Source organism: Nannobrachium achirus (assembly GCF_963921795.1).
Source record: "Nannobrachium achirus genome assembly, chromosome: 11".
Classification (NCBI taxonomy): Eukaryota; Metazoa; Chordata; class Actinopteri; order Myctophiformes; family Myctophidae; genus Nannobrachium; species Nannobrachium achirus.
Genome location: NC_137820.1, coordinates 45,828,860 through 45,842,767, shown reverse-complemented (window position 1 = coordinate 45,842,767; position 13,908 = coordinate 45,828,860). Strand labels below are relative to the sequence as shown.

At 45.5% G+C, this 13,908-nt stretch overlaps 1 protein-coding gene across 1 annotated transcript; it reads right to left on the bottom strand.

Annotated features, from left to right (window-relative positions):
- Positions 1–2: 2 nt before the first annotated feature.
- rxfp3.3b (relaxin family peptide receptor 3.3b) lies at positions 3–4,125 on the bottom strand (the record flags this gene model as incomplete). The annotated part of the gene is made up of 3 exons (XM_080737109.1): positions 3–675; positions 1,639–1,922; positions 3,940–4,125. The coding sequence occupies 3 exons, from the start codon at positions 4,123–4,125 to the stop codon at positions 3–5; spliced, it is 1,143 nt and encodes a 380-aa protein (XP_080593235.1).
- Positions 4,126–13,908: the final 9,783 nt, after the last annotated feature.

The window sequence follows — 13,908 nt, the reverse complement described above, 5'->3', positions numbered from 1 at the left end:
CGTCAGTCACACCGGTCGGTGAGAACGGACAGCCGGTACTGCTCGGTGTCCATGTTATTTAGCGGAATGGCCGTCTGCATGTCATCCCGGTCCTCGTCCGCTTTCATAATCCCGGAAAACGGACGGTGGATCTGACACGAGGTGCTGGCGGCCGGCGAGGAAATGCGCCAGAACAGGTCCTTTAGCATTTTCCTGAACTCCCTGCGCATGAGGCAGTACAGCACCGGGTTCAGGCAACTGTTGGCGTGGGCCAGACAGACGGTGACGGGGAACACGTAGGTGTGAACCATGTAATAAGACTTGTCCCAGTTCACCACGTTGAATTTGACCAACACGCCCCAGAACGTGATGGCGTGGTTGGGCATCCAGCACAGGAAGAAGGACAGCACCACCACAGTGACCGACTTGGTGACCCTGGACCTCCGCTTTTGGTTGTTGCTCATGCTTCTCGTGCGCACGAGTCGCAGGAGAAGCAGGTAACAGCCGGTAACGATGAGCATGGGGAACACGAAGGCCACCAGGATCTTCTGCAGGTGGTACACCGCCAGCCAGTGTTGCGCGTGCGGGAACCGGAGCAAGCACAGTTTCTCCCCAGCGATGTTTCTGACCGTGGAGAAGATGGCCGTGGGCGCTGTGGCCACGGTTGCACACAGCCACAGCCCTGCACTCACCCACCTGCACACAGGCACATTTAAATGCCATCTGTCAGTTTGGAATAACATCGATAATGAAAGTAGGCATAAATAATAATAATAATAGTCTAATAATAGTCTATTGACAGCAATAAATAAATAATTAAATCTACGTCATCAAATGCAGAAGAAGGCTAGGCTATATAATACAGCAGCTGTCAGCTTGTTTAGTTTATGAGCTGCATGGGTGTTTAAAGCTGCATGCACTATCGTTCTACCCTGGATTTGAACCTGTGTCAGTCCTGTGCAATGCTGAAATATTATAAAGCCTGCATGCTTGCTCTGGGGAGACATTGCATTTTGTCATCATCAGGACATAATTAATGTCAAACCAGAAACAGGATCATGTCAAAGGTCATGTCAAAACAGACAGAATCTAAATGTCTCAACAGAAGAGCAGGGAGACCAAATACAACCACCCCAATTGTACCCTCGTGTCACCAGGCTTTCTCAGGGGAAAGCCTGGTGTTCGTTTACGACCGGTTGATCCGTTCTAGGCAGAAACCACAAGCAGAATAAGCGTTGTGGCTTTGTTTTGGTTCCCCCCGTTTGTTTCCCCAATCCCTATTAAAACGCTCGAGTAGCCTAGTGTAGTCTTGCCAGTCGCTACGCGGTGGACTAAAAGATGCATATATACCAAACAAATTTTCCGAAAGCAAAACTACGGCCCATCAAGGGGTTTATTAGGTAGGCCCTAAAAGTATGTCCTTGGATGCAGAGGAATATTATGGGTTAAAACTGAATCCGGCTTGATCAGGGTATGGTAGGGGTATGCTGCTGCCCTACCCTGGGTCCAGGGGGAAAATAAAAGTTACTTTTAAATATAAATCCATGAATGTCTCTTTATCTATCTGTGATGGTTATTATGTTGTTAAATTACAGTAAAATAACTAGAAAATGCTGCAGTTTGGGCTGTATACCTGCAATAAAGCTGATCAGCACCCACCTCACTGAGCAGAACCTGTGTCTGGTCCGGTCTTTGAGGGCGGAGGCCACGGACCAGTATCTGGTGACGCTCATGGCGGTCAGGAAGAACACGCTGGCGTACATGTTCATGACGGTTACGGACAGGATGATCTTGCACATGGCGTTGCCGAACGGCCAGCTGAAGTCCAGAGCCGTGTCCACCGCCCAGAAGGGAAGGGTCAACACGAACTGGAAGTCTGTGACCGCCAGGTTCAGGATGAAGAAGTTGATGGTGCAAGTCCTCCTGCTCCTGCCGGGTCGGACCTTTCATGAGAAATGCCCCCATTAGAACCGGGAAAGCATCTGTGCCATTTTAGTTTTTAGCAGTGATGTAAAGTACATTTACTCAAGTACTGTACTTAAAGGACGACTTCCCCACCTTTCAACCTATCTTCATATAATTGGTCCTCACTAATGTTCAAGATAAAATAGCATCATTCTTTTCTACTCGGTCTGTGTCTCTTAGGAGAGCAGTTCAGAAACCCGTCTACCAGTGGCAGATTTCTTTTTTAACAAGATGTTTTAAAAGATATTTAGATTTTTATTATCATGAGAACAATAGCTTCCATTATAACATTGCAACTTTTCAGGAGTAGAAAGCCTGCAATTTCTATTAGCTTGGATTCCCCATTGATGGTGTCACTGGTTGACGGGTTTTCTGAACTGCCCACAGCCCTCCTATGAGACACAGACTGAGTAGAATCTTTTTTTGCAAATTTATCATGAACATTAGTGAGGACCAATTATATGAAGATACGTTGAAAAGTGGTGAAGTCGTCCTTTAAAGGAGTAGTTCTCCCCCAAAATGACTTTTTTTTCCCTATTGATTACTCACGCCATGGAGACTTGAGTCCAATAATATCTTTTTGTATTTGTTGCATTCCTAAGACAACATTTTGATTATAGTAAATTTATCCCCATTGATTCCAGATTGGGACCCAATTGCATTTGGGTCCCCATCCGGAATCATTTATTGAAATCAAATTATTGTCTTAAGAATACGACCAATACCATTTTTTTTTATTGAACTCAAGTCTCCATGGCGTGAGAATCATTCAATAACAAAAAAGTCATTTTGGGGGAGAACTACTCCTTTAAGTAAAATTTTGAGGAATCTTTACTTTACTGGTAGTTTGTAGATTTGGATTATCATTACAAAACATACATTAACCACTTCAGACCTATTTATACTTTGGATATTTGATGATAGCTCATCTCAATGGGTTAAAGCAGTGGTTCTCAAACATTTTCATCATGTCAAGGACACCCAATGTTATATTTATAAGCTATTTGGCTGCTGGACGCCCATACAATATTTATGTTAAAATGTTTCGAAAATAGGCTGTCGCTTTTCAAGGTCTTTTGAAAATAGTAGATCTACAAGCTCACATGTCGTGTGATCTTGTAAGCTTGATGTAGCAGCTATTATACTGTATGGCATATGGCTCTTTAACATCAACCACTTGAACCCCAGCATCCCTATTCTGAGGAGAACTTAACAAAAATAGCAGATCTACAAGCTCACAACAACGCCTAGCTCGAGGCATTGTGAGCATGTATGCCAACTCTCCTGCATTTTTATTTGAGCATTTCTATTTGAACATTTCTCCTGCATGACTCCTGTGCCTCCATTTCAGCTGCTTATCACCTGCATTGGGGTGTCTCAAACACACTCACACCCACTAATATGCAGCCACCACGGGCACGGCCATTAATGTTCATTTGTTTTTTTTTTAATTGCAAATAGCCATGTCAGTATTTAGATTATTTTTAAAATATTTGATAGTAGAGCCTGCCTAAAGGTTGGCAGATGCAGATCGATTTTGGCAAAGAGGTTTGGTGAAGACGGGAGAAAGAGCAGACTAGTACAGTCATGAAAGGTCAGATTTGAGGTTTTACTGATTTTGATACATTTTGCTGGGGACCCACTAGAACCCCTAAAGGACCCCTGGGGGTTACATCATAACAATGTCCTGCCAATCAAATAAATATGTCAAAATATTTGATGGCGTCATGACATCGCACACTGTACTATCTAGAAAATAAAAACATGGCACTTAATTCATTCAACTTAATTCATTCAACCCTAAAGTTTAGGGTTCTAAATTGACCCTACAAGTCTGTAACTCTGACAGTAGCCTACAAATGGAACCAAATTTGTGCTGTCAGAGTTATAGGGGAGACCTTGAAATGTAAAAGTTGGGGAGAACCATTGCAATAGGCTACAATATAAAATACAACAGCCTACGCTTGGCGGACATCATGCACATGGTTCACAGACCTTCATGAGAAAGAACACCAGCAGGTTGCCGACCAGCCCTACGGCGCACACCACAGAGTAAACCACGGAGATGAGGATGCGCAGCGCCGGGCTGCCGTCCGCCGAGGCGTCGATGTCCTCCAGGCTGCTGAAGCGGTCGGAATCGGACCAGTTGCCGTTGGCCGTGTGGTTCCAGTCCTCCGCCATCCTTACGAACGGTAACACCGGCACTCCGGGTCCCCTGTCCGACGGATGGCCGCCTAGTGTCGCCAGGTGCATCATGATCACCTTAGCGCGCGCTCACGGACCGGTGGAAACGGAGACTCACCAACAACAATGATTCTAATAATAATATACAATAGAGCATGATGTAATCAATCAATTGAATGGCCTGTGTAATGTAATGTTACATTATCTTAATCATTCAACATCTGTGTCACGTCTGGAGACACCGGAGGTCCTCCTCCTCCTGCATCTCCCTCCGTTGGTAGGTAGCCAAGTGACCGTTGCGCGCGTTTCCACCTGCTTTTATTCATGTATACAGCCCCCCCCCCCCCCCACAGACACACACACACACACACACACACACACACACACACACACACGCACTATACGCTTCAGAATGATTTCGAGTTCCTACTTTCTACTGAATAGAATAGAATAGAATAGAACAGAACGTTATATGATGATGATGATGATGATGATGATGATGGTGATGATCATAGTGTTATGATTCACATAGAAGATTGCAAAAATGTAACTATAGAGAGCAGCCAGAGAGACCAGCACACCTTTTCCAACTCGATTCTCCAATCTGTGCCTCCAACCGTGCATCGAGTCTAGTGCCTGAATTTCCCCTATTTTTACATCAACTGAATTTAAATATTGAATGTTGTTTTGGCTCATTCACATGCACAATATGTCTCACTGCTCTGCAAACCCCTGCAGGCACAAAGTTAAAAGTCGCGCGCGCACACGCACACACACACACACACACACACACACACACACACACACACACACACACACACACACACACACACACACACACACACTGACACACACACACACACACACACACACACACACACACACACACACACACACACACACACACAGAGATCATTTAAATGTTTCGATTTTAGCCTTATTTCGGTTCTTTTCGTTTATACAAACATTTGAGAACATTTTTCGATTGAGAAACATATTTTTTTTTTATTTTTTTTTATTATTATTATTTTTTTCCATTTTTTTATATAGGCCTATATATATATATACACACACACAGAGCTATATTAAAACAATAATGTATTTGACTTTGGGGAATAAAATATGTTGAAAAAAGGTGTTTGATTATCATATGGTCACCTAATCACATGGTCACCTTGCCACCTCCGGTCAGAAGGGAAGTCGAATTTAAATTTTGTTTTAAAATAAATCCCTCTTTGATGGCACACCAAAGTCTATTTATTTGAGAACTAGAAACGGTCTGTAGGCTCAATGTTCCAAACTAACACCGTTGTATATGGGGAATAAAAAACAGTAGAACACTGTTACAAAAAGAATACCCGATTTTGTAGTGTGTGCGTGAGTGACTGTATGTGCTAAAATAACTAGTAACTATACAGCTCCTTGTTACATCATTGTGCGGGGAATAAGCACCCGAAACCGAAATAAAAATAACCCAAAACCGGATAAAAAACTTGAATTTTCGGCGCGCGGCCAAAGGCCGCACGCATGAACTCCTCCAAGCTCAGCTCCCCTTGGGATTTGGGAGTTCCAGCGCCCCTGCTGCCGATAGGCCTAATGTGTATTTAGTCTTTGGTTCCCCTTTTGGGCCAGAAAAACAAAAATGAATCATCAGTATAAGAAATAACTGTTCAGAATCTACTCTCTTGGTAGGCTGCAAATAATCAATATAATAAAATTCTGTTTGTTTTAATCAGCGCATGCATTTCCTGAGAAGGCTCAGGGTCCATGGTGTGGCAAAAAACATCATGTTGCTGTTCTATAGGGCAGGGGTTTTCAAAGTGGGTGACGGGGCACCCTGGGGTGCCGTGACGGCAGTCCAGGGGTGCCGCGAGATCATTTGATAATATTTGGAATTTATTTGGACACTTGAACAAATATTTAGTATCATTTTAAACTTGAAGTACAAAGTTATTTTCAGTCAGTTCTAACCAAAATGGCTATTATCTCAACATTTTCCTCAACGCAACATAATCACTAAAATATCATCACTGTCAGGCAGAGACCTCTGTCGCACAAAACGCCTAACGATGCGAGGCGTTGTGTGCTTGTAGATCTGCTGTTTATTGTCATACCTCCAGACAAGGTCCCCCTATGGGATAACAGCGCCATCTGGCGATGCAACAGAGTAAAACTCATAAGCTCCCGTACGAGAAATGTCATTTGTCGGAAGGGCTGTCAATCACAAACGAGGGCACCGCCCCCGAGTGTATATAAGCCCTGTGGGCTATCATAACTTCCTCTTCCGCACCTCTGCTTACCTGCAACTAGAGTGTCGCGAACTCAGCCATATAAGTATTAATTCTGTAAAGTTTAGCCTAAAGCGACGGCTAGGAAGTCGGCCACTGGCCTTTATAGATTATCTCCCGTACGTTTTCTACTTCTATATTCTTCCTACAGTTCGGTCTTTTCTTCACTTTCGCTTTGAGTCTTTTACTTCTTCTCTGTACGTCCTGCCACGTGTTTCCCTGCCCTAGCTTAGCTTCGCTTAGCTTCGGTTAGCTCACGATGGCGGCTCGTCGGCCCACAGTTAGCAGCCTGCTAGCCAGGGTACCGAAGAAGTGCGGCCTTCCCAGCTGCAAAGGCCTCATCGCCAATGAAGATACTCATCCGTTCTGCATTGTCTGCATGGGGGTAGGACACGCCTTGGCCTCTCTGTCCCCTCCGGCCCCGGCCACGGGGGTGAACTCTACTGACTGCCTCCAGTATGATGTTCCAGCCCTCGAGGCCCGCTGTGAGATCGCTGGCGCTGGTTACGGCCTTCACACCACGGTCTCCGCCGGATCCCTCCCAGACACCTCTCCTCGTGTGCCGGACAGCGCTGTACGCCACAGCGCTGCTTCTCGCCACGTGGTTAGGCCTCCAGCGGCCTCGCCCTCAGCTAGCTTCGGTAGCCCCGATGCTAGCGGGTCTGCTGCCCCTGCTATCCCTGCTGTTTCTCCGACGGACTCGACTGGTGCCGTGCCCAAGAAGAGAACTTGCAAGACCGCCCACGTTGCTCCACCGCCAGCTGCAACCTGGACCGTCCCCCCCAAAGAATTCCACCCTCTAGTCGTCGGTGACATTCCTCTCTCCTTCTCCGTCCCCCAGCTACGGGCTATGCGGCCACCTAGCCCCGTCTCCTGGCATGCTAGCGACGGAGACGAACCGGAGCAAGAGGACTACGACATGGATGAGGTGGACACGGAGGGTGAGTACTCGGAGGAAGACGAGTCCACTTTCCCCTCCGGACAGGGCGGAGGCGCGGCCAGGGTGGTTCCTCATGCCGAGGCTTCCACCTCCGCCGCGTCCTCCCAAGCCCCTTCTGCCTCTCTCCCCCCTTCCATGCCGGCTGGGGCGAGAGGGGCAGCGGCACAAGACCCAGACTCCATCCCCATGGACGAGCTCTCGGTGCTGGAACGTGCTACCATCCGTTGTGGCCTGGAGCTGCCGCTCGGAGACGCGCCACTCGGACCACGGGCTAGAGTTCCCCTCCTTGGCCAGGATGTGGAATCCTCTCCCCCGCTTCGAATGGAAAAGCTCCCACTGGTCCCAGGCTTTGCAGAGGCCCTGCATTCAACCTGGACTACACACAAGGACCCCCCCAAGCTCCCCTTCTTGGTCGACTGCCGCGACGCAGAGAAGGCGGGAATCCCCTTGTGTCCTCCCATGGACAAACTGATGGCGCAGTCCCTCGTCGGGAGCATCAAGCCAGGTCATGAGCGGACCGGTCCTGGAGGCCGCAATCCCTTCAACTTGTCCGTGGGGAAGAAGCCTCCTGGGTTTGCCATCCCCTTTGACGACAAGCAGTCTTCCAGGGTTAGGAACTCTTACAGAGCCTCCGCGCTGGCAGCCAGGACGATGAACGCCACCCAGCTGCTGCTTTTCTCCACTAGGCGCCTCCTTAGCGAGATGCGGGAGGTGCCTGACGAGATGGTGGAGGAAATGGACAAGTCGCTGCGCATGCTGATGGACCTGAATGTCCACGCCATCGAGTGGCTTGGACACGGCATGGATTACTGCATCCAGGCGGAACGTGCCAGGTGGCTTGATAAGGTAAAGTGTCCTGGCAGTTCCGGAGAGGAGACCGAGAAGGTCCTGCAAGACCTCCCCGGCCACCCTACCTCCCTCATGGGCGGTGGACTGGAGCTTCTCCGCCAGGAGGTGGCGGATAAGAAGATCACTCTGGAACTCCTGGAGGCCACGACGGACCCCCAGGTACCCAGAAAGGAAAAGAGACAGGGACGGAGCAAGGCCCCTGGTCAGGCTGACAGGGGGCGCTCTTCCTCCAAGCAGGGGAAACAGAACAATCCCCCTAGGACCCCCTCTTCTTCCTCCGCGGGACCCCCTCGCACTGCAGCGGGGGCTCAGGCCCGCTCCCAATCCCGCCACCCTCCCAGGCACGGGATACCGGCCAGCTCCCACAAAGCCCGTGGGAAGCCGCCGCGAAAGTGACACTGGACTCTGGCGGGGTCCCCCTGAAAATTCAGGGGACCCCCCCTTGCAAGCGCAGACGTTTGGACAATATGAACAATTTTTCTTATGCCAAGAAAGCAATGTTTATTCCTCCTCTGTGCTCTCCTCCAGTGCCTGTATTAAAAAGTGTGTTGATAAAACAATGCCTGTTTATTTCAAACCCACCTGCTTTAGTACAGACGACCCCATTTTGCATGAATTTAGCCAGTGTAGAGAAGTCCAGGCTGGAATTTCTTTCCACTCAGAAAATATCGCTTCCTCCAGTCACGCAGACAGGTTACAAGCAGAATATTTCTCTTTGCAAAATGTTCCCAGACAAGCTAATTCCTATTCACAATGGTATGGTTTCACTAGTGTGCAATACCCCTCTGTCTCCACCGAGCGGCACTGTTATGCCGACTCTAGTTCAGGACAGGAGTTTGGTCTTAGCGTCAGGGAAGAAGCCAACACATATCACCCAGGGTCGGCCTCGTCTTCCCGTAAGGAAGCATATAAAGGCCTTAGCTTTCTTATTGCCAAGACAAATTTCTCCTCGGAGACAATAAAGGCTAATTCAATTCAAATCCGATATTGACCAATAATGGCAAACATCGGCCGATACCGATGTGTGGCCGATATATCGGTGCATCCCTACTATTCTTTGTTCTTTTCTTTTTGCTAACTGAACGAGGACACTTTACAGATTTTGAAACTTTGGGGTTTCTCTTGTTTTACCTGATGTGTTTCTGTGTTTTCACTGTCCATTGTTGTGGTCTTTTGTCTCTCTGAATTAAGCTGCAAGTTTCCCCTCCTTCATTAAATCTAGCGCAGCGCAGTTCATTTAGACACGGAAGTTAGAGTTTTAGTTATTCCCCTCTTTCATTTGGTAACAAGTTAATTGATTCATATGCTCACGTTCATTCTTACTTCATTCTCATTCGCTACAAGCTACTTCACACACGCCCTCATTTCTCAGTGTAGTCCTTATAAGCAGCCTCTGCTCACTGCTCATTCTACATGTTCAGCTGTCAAAGCAGGTTGTGTGAAGTGTGTTGGAAAAATCCTCCACCTCCCCAGCCTCCTCCCTGTGGCATTTAGCTTCAGTTGTAATGGAATGTACTGTGATAGGATAACATGTGGCTTGTATGATTATTCCATGATTATGGTATGATGAAATGTTGATTGTACTATGGTTATTTTATGTTGTGGTAATTTATGATGTAATTGGAAGATCATGTTTATGTACATCTGTAACTAATGCTCTGCTCTGGGGGGTCTGTGATAGCAGATACTGTGTTATGTTATGGTTACACAGATAAATCATCAGAGCAGAGCCCCATCTGCCAAACTCAATGCAATATCATTGCATAAATGGTTATGTTATTTCTAATAAATGTCAAATGGTTAACTCTAAGCTGAAGTGTCTAAATGAAATTGGCATTTTCTCTTATCACACCTACGCAGCTGCTGGATCTATAGGGTCCAAAGCTACTGGCAGGTGTTTATTGTATATCGTTAATACAGTTATATTAGTTATATATATTATATATATTACAGATGACAAGCCTATACAGGTGACATATTATTAGTTTAGTATGACTGTTTCTTTCCCCCATTCGCTCTCTCCCTCTCTATCTATATCTCGGAGACTATGTCTTCTTCTCTTGTCCTTTTTTATATACCTTTTTATTTACCCAGGGGAGGTTCACTGTGCGTACAAATTCTCTTTTTCAGGAAACACACACACACACACACACACACACACACACACACACACACACACACACACACACACACACACACACACACACACACACACACACACACACACACACACAAATATTATTAAAACATAGGAACTGCCGTTGAGCAGTTGGGGGTTCAGTGCCTTGCTCAATGGCACTTCAGCTGTGTTGAGGGAGGGGTAAGTGGTGGCCATCCACTTCCCCATGAGATGTATTTTTCTGACAGTCAAAGCAAAGCAAAACATAACACCCCCATAGCCACAACATCACTGAACATATATGGAGCCTCAATGAAAGAAAAAACAGTCCTCGATAACACACACATCCTCCAGCAACTCATTATCTCTCAGATACCCATGCATACATGAAGTACACTGTTCTCTTGACATCCTTTCCACATTTCCGAGATTTTTTAACCAACTTTATGTAGCTGTTTGTTGTTTTGTAATATTGATTTGGCAGTGATTTGGGAAAGCCACTTCCTTGGGTCGGTCGACCTGTCCCTTCTCCCCTTGCCCCCTGCACCGGCCCATAGATACTGAGTGATTTTATTGTTGACCCACCATTGATTACACTCATCTCTATTGAATGCATTCTAGTTTTTATTGTTAAATGAAATGATAATGATATTGATGAAGTAACCTGTCTAATTAAATAAAAAGCCTGTTTTGTACTTTTGCTATACACGTTTCTGCCTTGGTTTTATTGCAAACTAACTGTGCAAGCTGCAATGAGTATTATTGTAAGAGTGTATAGCTAAATTAGTTAGTCTGGCTATTAGTTTAATTATATCGCCCTGTCACATTTAGAAGGATCCAAATGTTTTCAGCAATAGATGTCTCATATTGCAGGAGTTGATTGTGTAATAGGCCAAATTCCTGCCTCAGTACTTAGTTGTTTACTTAGTTGATCCTGATAAAAAATCTCCAAAAGATTCCATAAAACAAATATAATAAAAAAGGGAGATTTGCCCATGCAGAGCTTAGGATTGTCAGATTCCCGCAAAACATTGAAGCCAGGGTTCAAATGAAAACATCCAAGCAATTTTTTCCAAACCCACTCAACGTGAAACAACACAGGTTGTAATACATTTGAATGGGCTTAAGAGATAGATAGGGCTCTCGAGGCTTAAACAAGCAGGGCTCTCTCCGGGGGCAACACCCATTGTACCATATGTCTGACAGTCAATGCATAGTGGTAAAGCAATGTGTTTATCTTTTAATGTCCTGGGGCAACACCCATTGTACCATATGTCTGATGGTAAATGCATAGTGGTAGAGAAATGTCTTTATTTTTTAATGTGTTGCAGAAATCAGCAGACCTTTGGGTAACACCTATTGGTTCATGCTTTAACCAATAGGTGCCAGGGAATCATAGCAAATGCAGAATTGTGCCAGACAAAAAGAAAAACAACAACAACAAAAAGAACAAGAAAACAAAACGCATGCAAAATTTAATGAATCATTATTTACATAAAAGGCAAGCCAATCAAAAGCCTAGAAAGATGGTACGACTAAAAACTGAAGGACTCTCAGATTAGGCACGTGAACTCAGGCAAGAACTCATTTACCATCCTGCAAAAATAGCAGACTTTCAAGCTCACAAGAAGTGTGAGGTTGTAGATTTGAGCAGAGCCAACTCAGGTCCTGTTTAGGCCTACTAAGCCCAGAGGGTTTAATGGTTAAAGGTATGGAGGTCATTGACAGTCAGTGAACGTTGGTGAAAGAAGGAAAAAACCCCAGTAATCCAACTGCCTTAAGGTGGAGGACACCACTACCTTCCACACTCCCTAGGCCTAGGTACTTTGGACTTTGGTACTTTTGAACAGAGAGAGAGAGAGTGAGAGAGAGAGAGAGAGAGAGAGAGAGAGAGAGAGAGAGAGAGAGAGAGACACACACACACACACACACACACACACACACACACACACACACACACACGGTGCAGTCGTTTTTTTTTTTTTTTTTTTTCGAAACTCAGCAATATGGTAGAGGGATATGCCAGATGACAAAAAACTTTTTTTAGGTGGGTGGTGGTGTGTGAAAGTTGGTGGTGTGTGAAAGTTTCACCCATCTCCAGATGGGTGAAAGTGAGTGGAGGTATCAATTGTTTTTAAAATCCTCCTTTGTGTTGTTTCTATGCATGTTTGTTTTTAATTTATTATGTACTATACTATAGCACTTTCTGTTTTTTTTTTTTTACGTAAAGTGCAATTTAAATAAAACGTAAACCCCTCAGGGCTCTATAGTGTATTTTAAATTTTTGCTCGGCCTACATTAAATATCTTAACCGATCTACAAGCTTTTATACTTGTATAATATAACAAGAATTAAACTGGTCTCATTAGTAGGCAGAATAATGTCTGCCACACTACTGCCCACTGATCATTAATGATTAGTCTCAATGCCAGTGGCAGGCAGTAATTACTTTGTTTAATTGTGTTTAAGAGGGGAAGTGCAACTGTTTGTTTCCAGACAAGAGGTCTCTAAATGTCATCATCGACAGGATGGTGATCTATATGCTGCAGTTTGCAAATACATGTCTATTATTGTTATATGCATCAGCATAGAAAGCAAAGCAGGCCAACATTCATTGTGGGCTCGCCTGAAAGGCGAGAACACTATGTTATCTTCATTATTTATAGAGTTCCGTCGCGTGAGTTCCGTCGCGTGAGTTCCGTCGCGGACAGTACAAAGGCAGGGCCCTTAGCCAATGAGGTGCAATCGAGTTGCGTGGTAGCTGGAGTATTGGTTGAGCTTCACATGACATTTAGCACACTGTAGAATATAGTCATGAGCGAGCCCACACTGTTTCGTAGGAACAGTATCTCTAGTTGAAATGTAGTATTGTAGATGGTGCTCTTTTAGGCTGTAGGACAACATACTACATGGCTGAATTTACCGAAATGTTATGTTTTTTTATTTTGCTTATTCTACCAGGCCAAAGCCAGGGGAGATAATGTTTTTGCCACTGTGTGTGTGTGTGTGTGTGTGTGTGTGTGTGTGTGTGTGTGTGTGTGTGTGTGTGTGTGTGTGTGCGTGTGTGTGTGCGTGTGTGTGTGTGTGTGCCTGGCAAATCACACAATTCCCTAGACCAATCAAAGTCAAACTTCTTGTGCACACTCACTGCCAGGGGTCCAAGAAAACATGGAGCAGGGTGGAAAAATGACACATTTGTACGTTAACATGCGTGTCACGGGGCAACCTGTGCCCTATAGACACTAGACTAGAGGACCGTGACCATCGCAGAATGGAGAAATCACCCGTCAAGGGCTTGTCAGGCAGACTGCCTTGAAGGGTGATATCTCCCACATGCTGTAAAACTGGACATTACAGTGCACACTGCACAGCTGCTTCCAATGATTGACTGTCATCAAGCTGGCTCGGAGGTGTGTCTGTGTTCGCTGTTCGGCAGCCTGTGTTGCAGCCTGCAGCAGGATATCTGGTAATTGTTTTGAGAATGATTTGATGCCTTGAAATGCATTTCAAGTATGCTCAGAAAAATATGTAATTGTTAGTCTAACTCATATGGACCATGGTTAGCCTAGTCGAGTTGATGATGA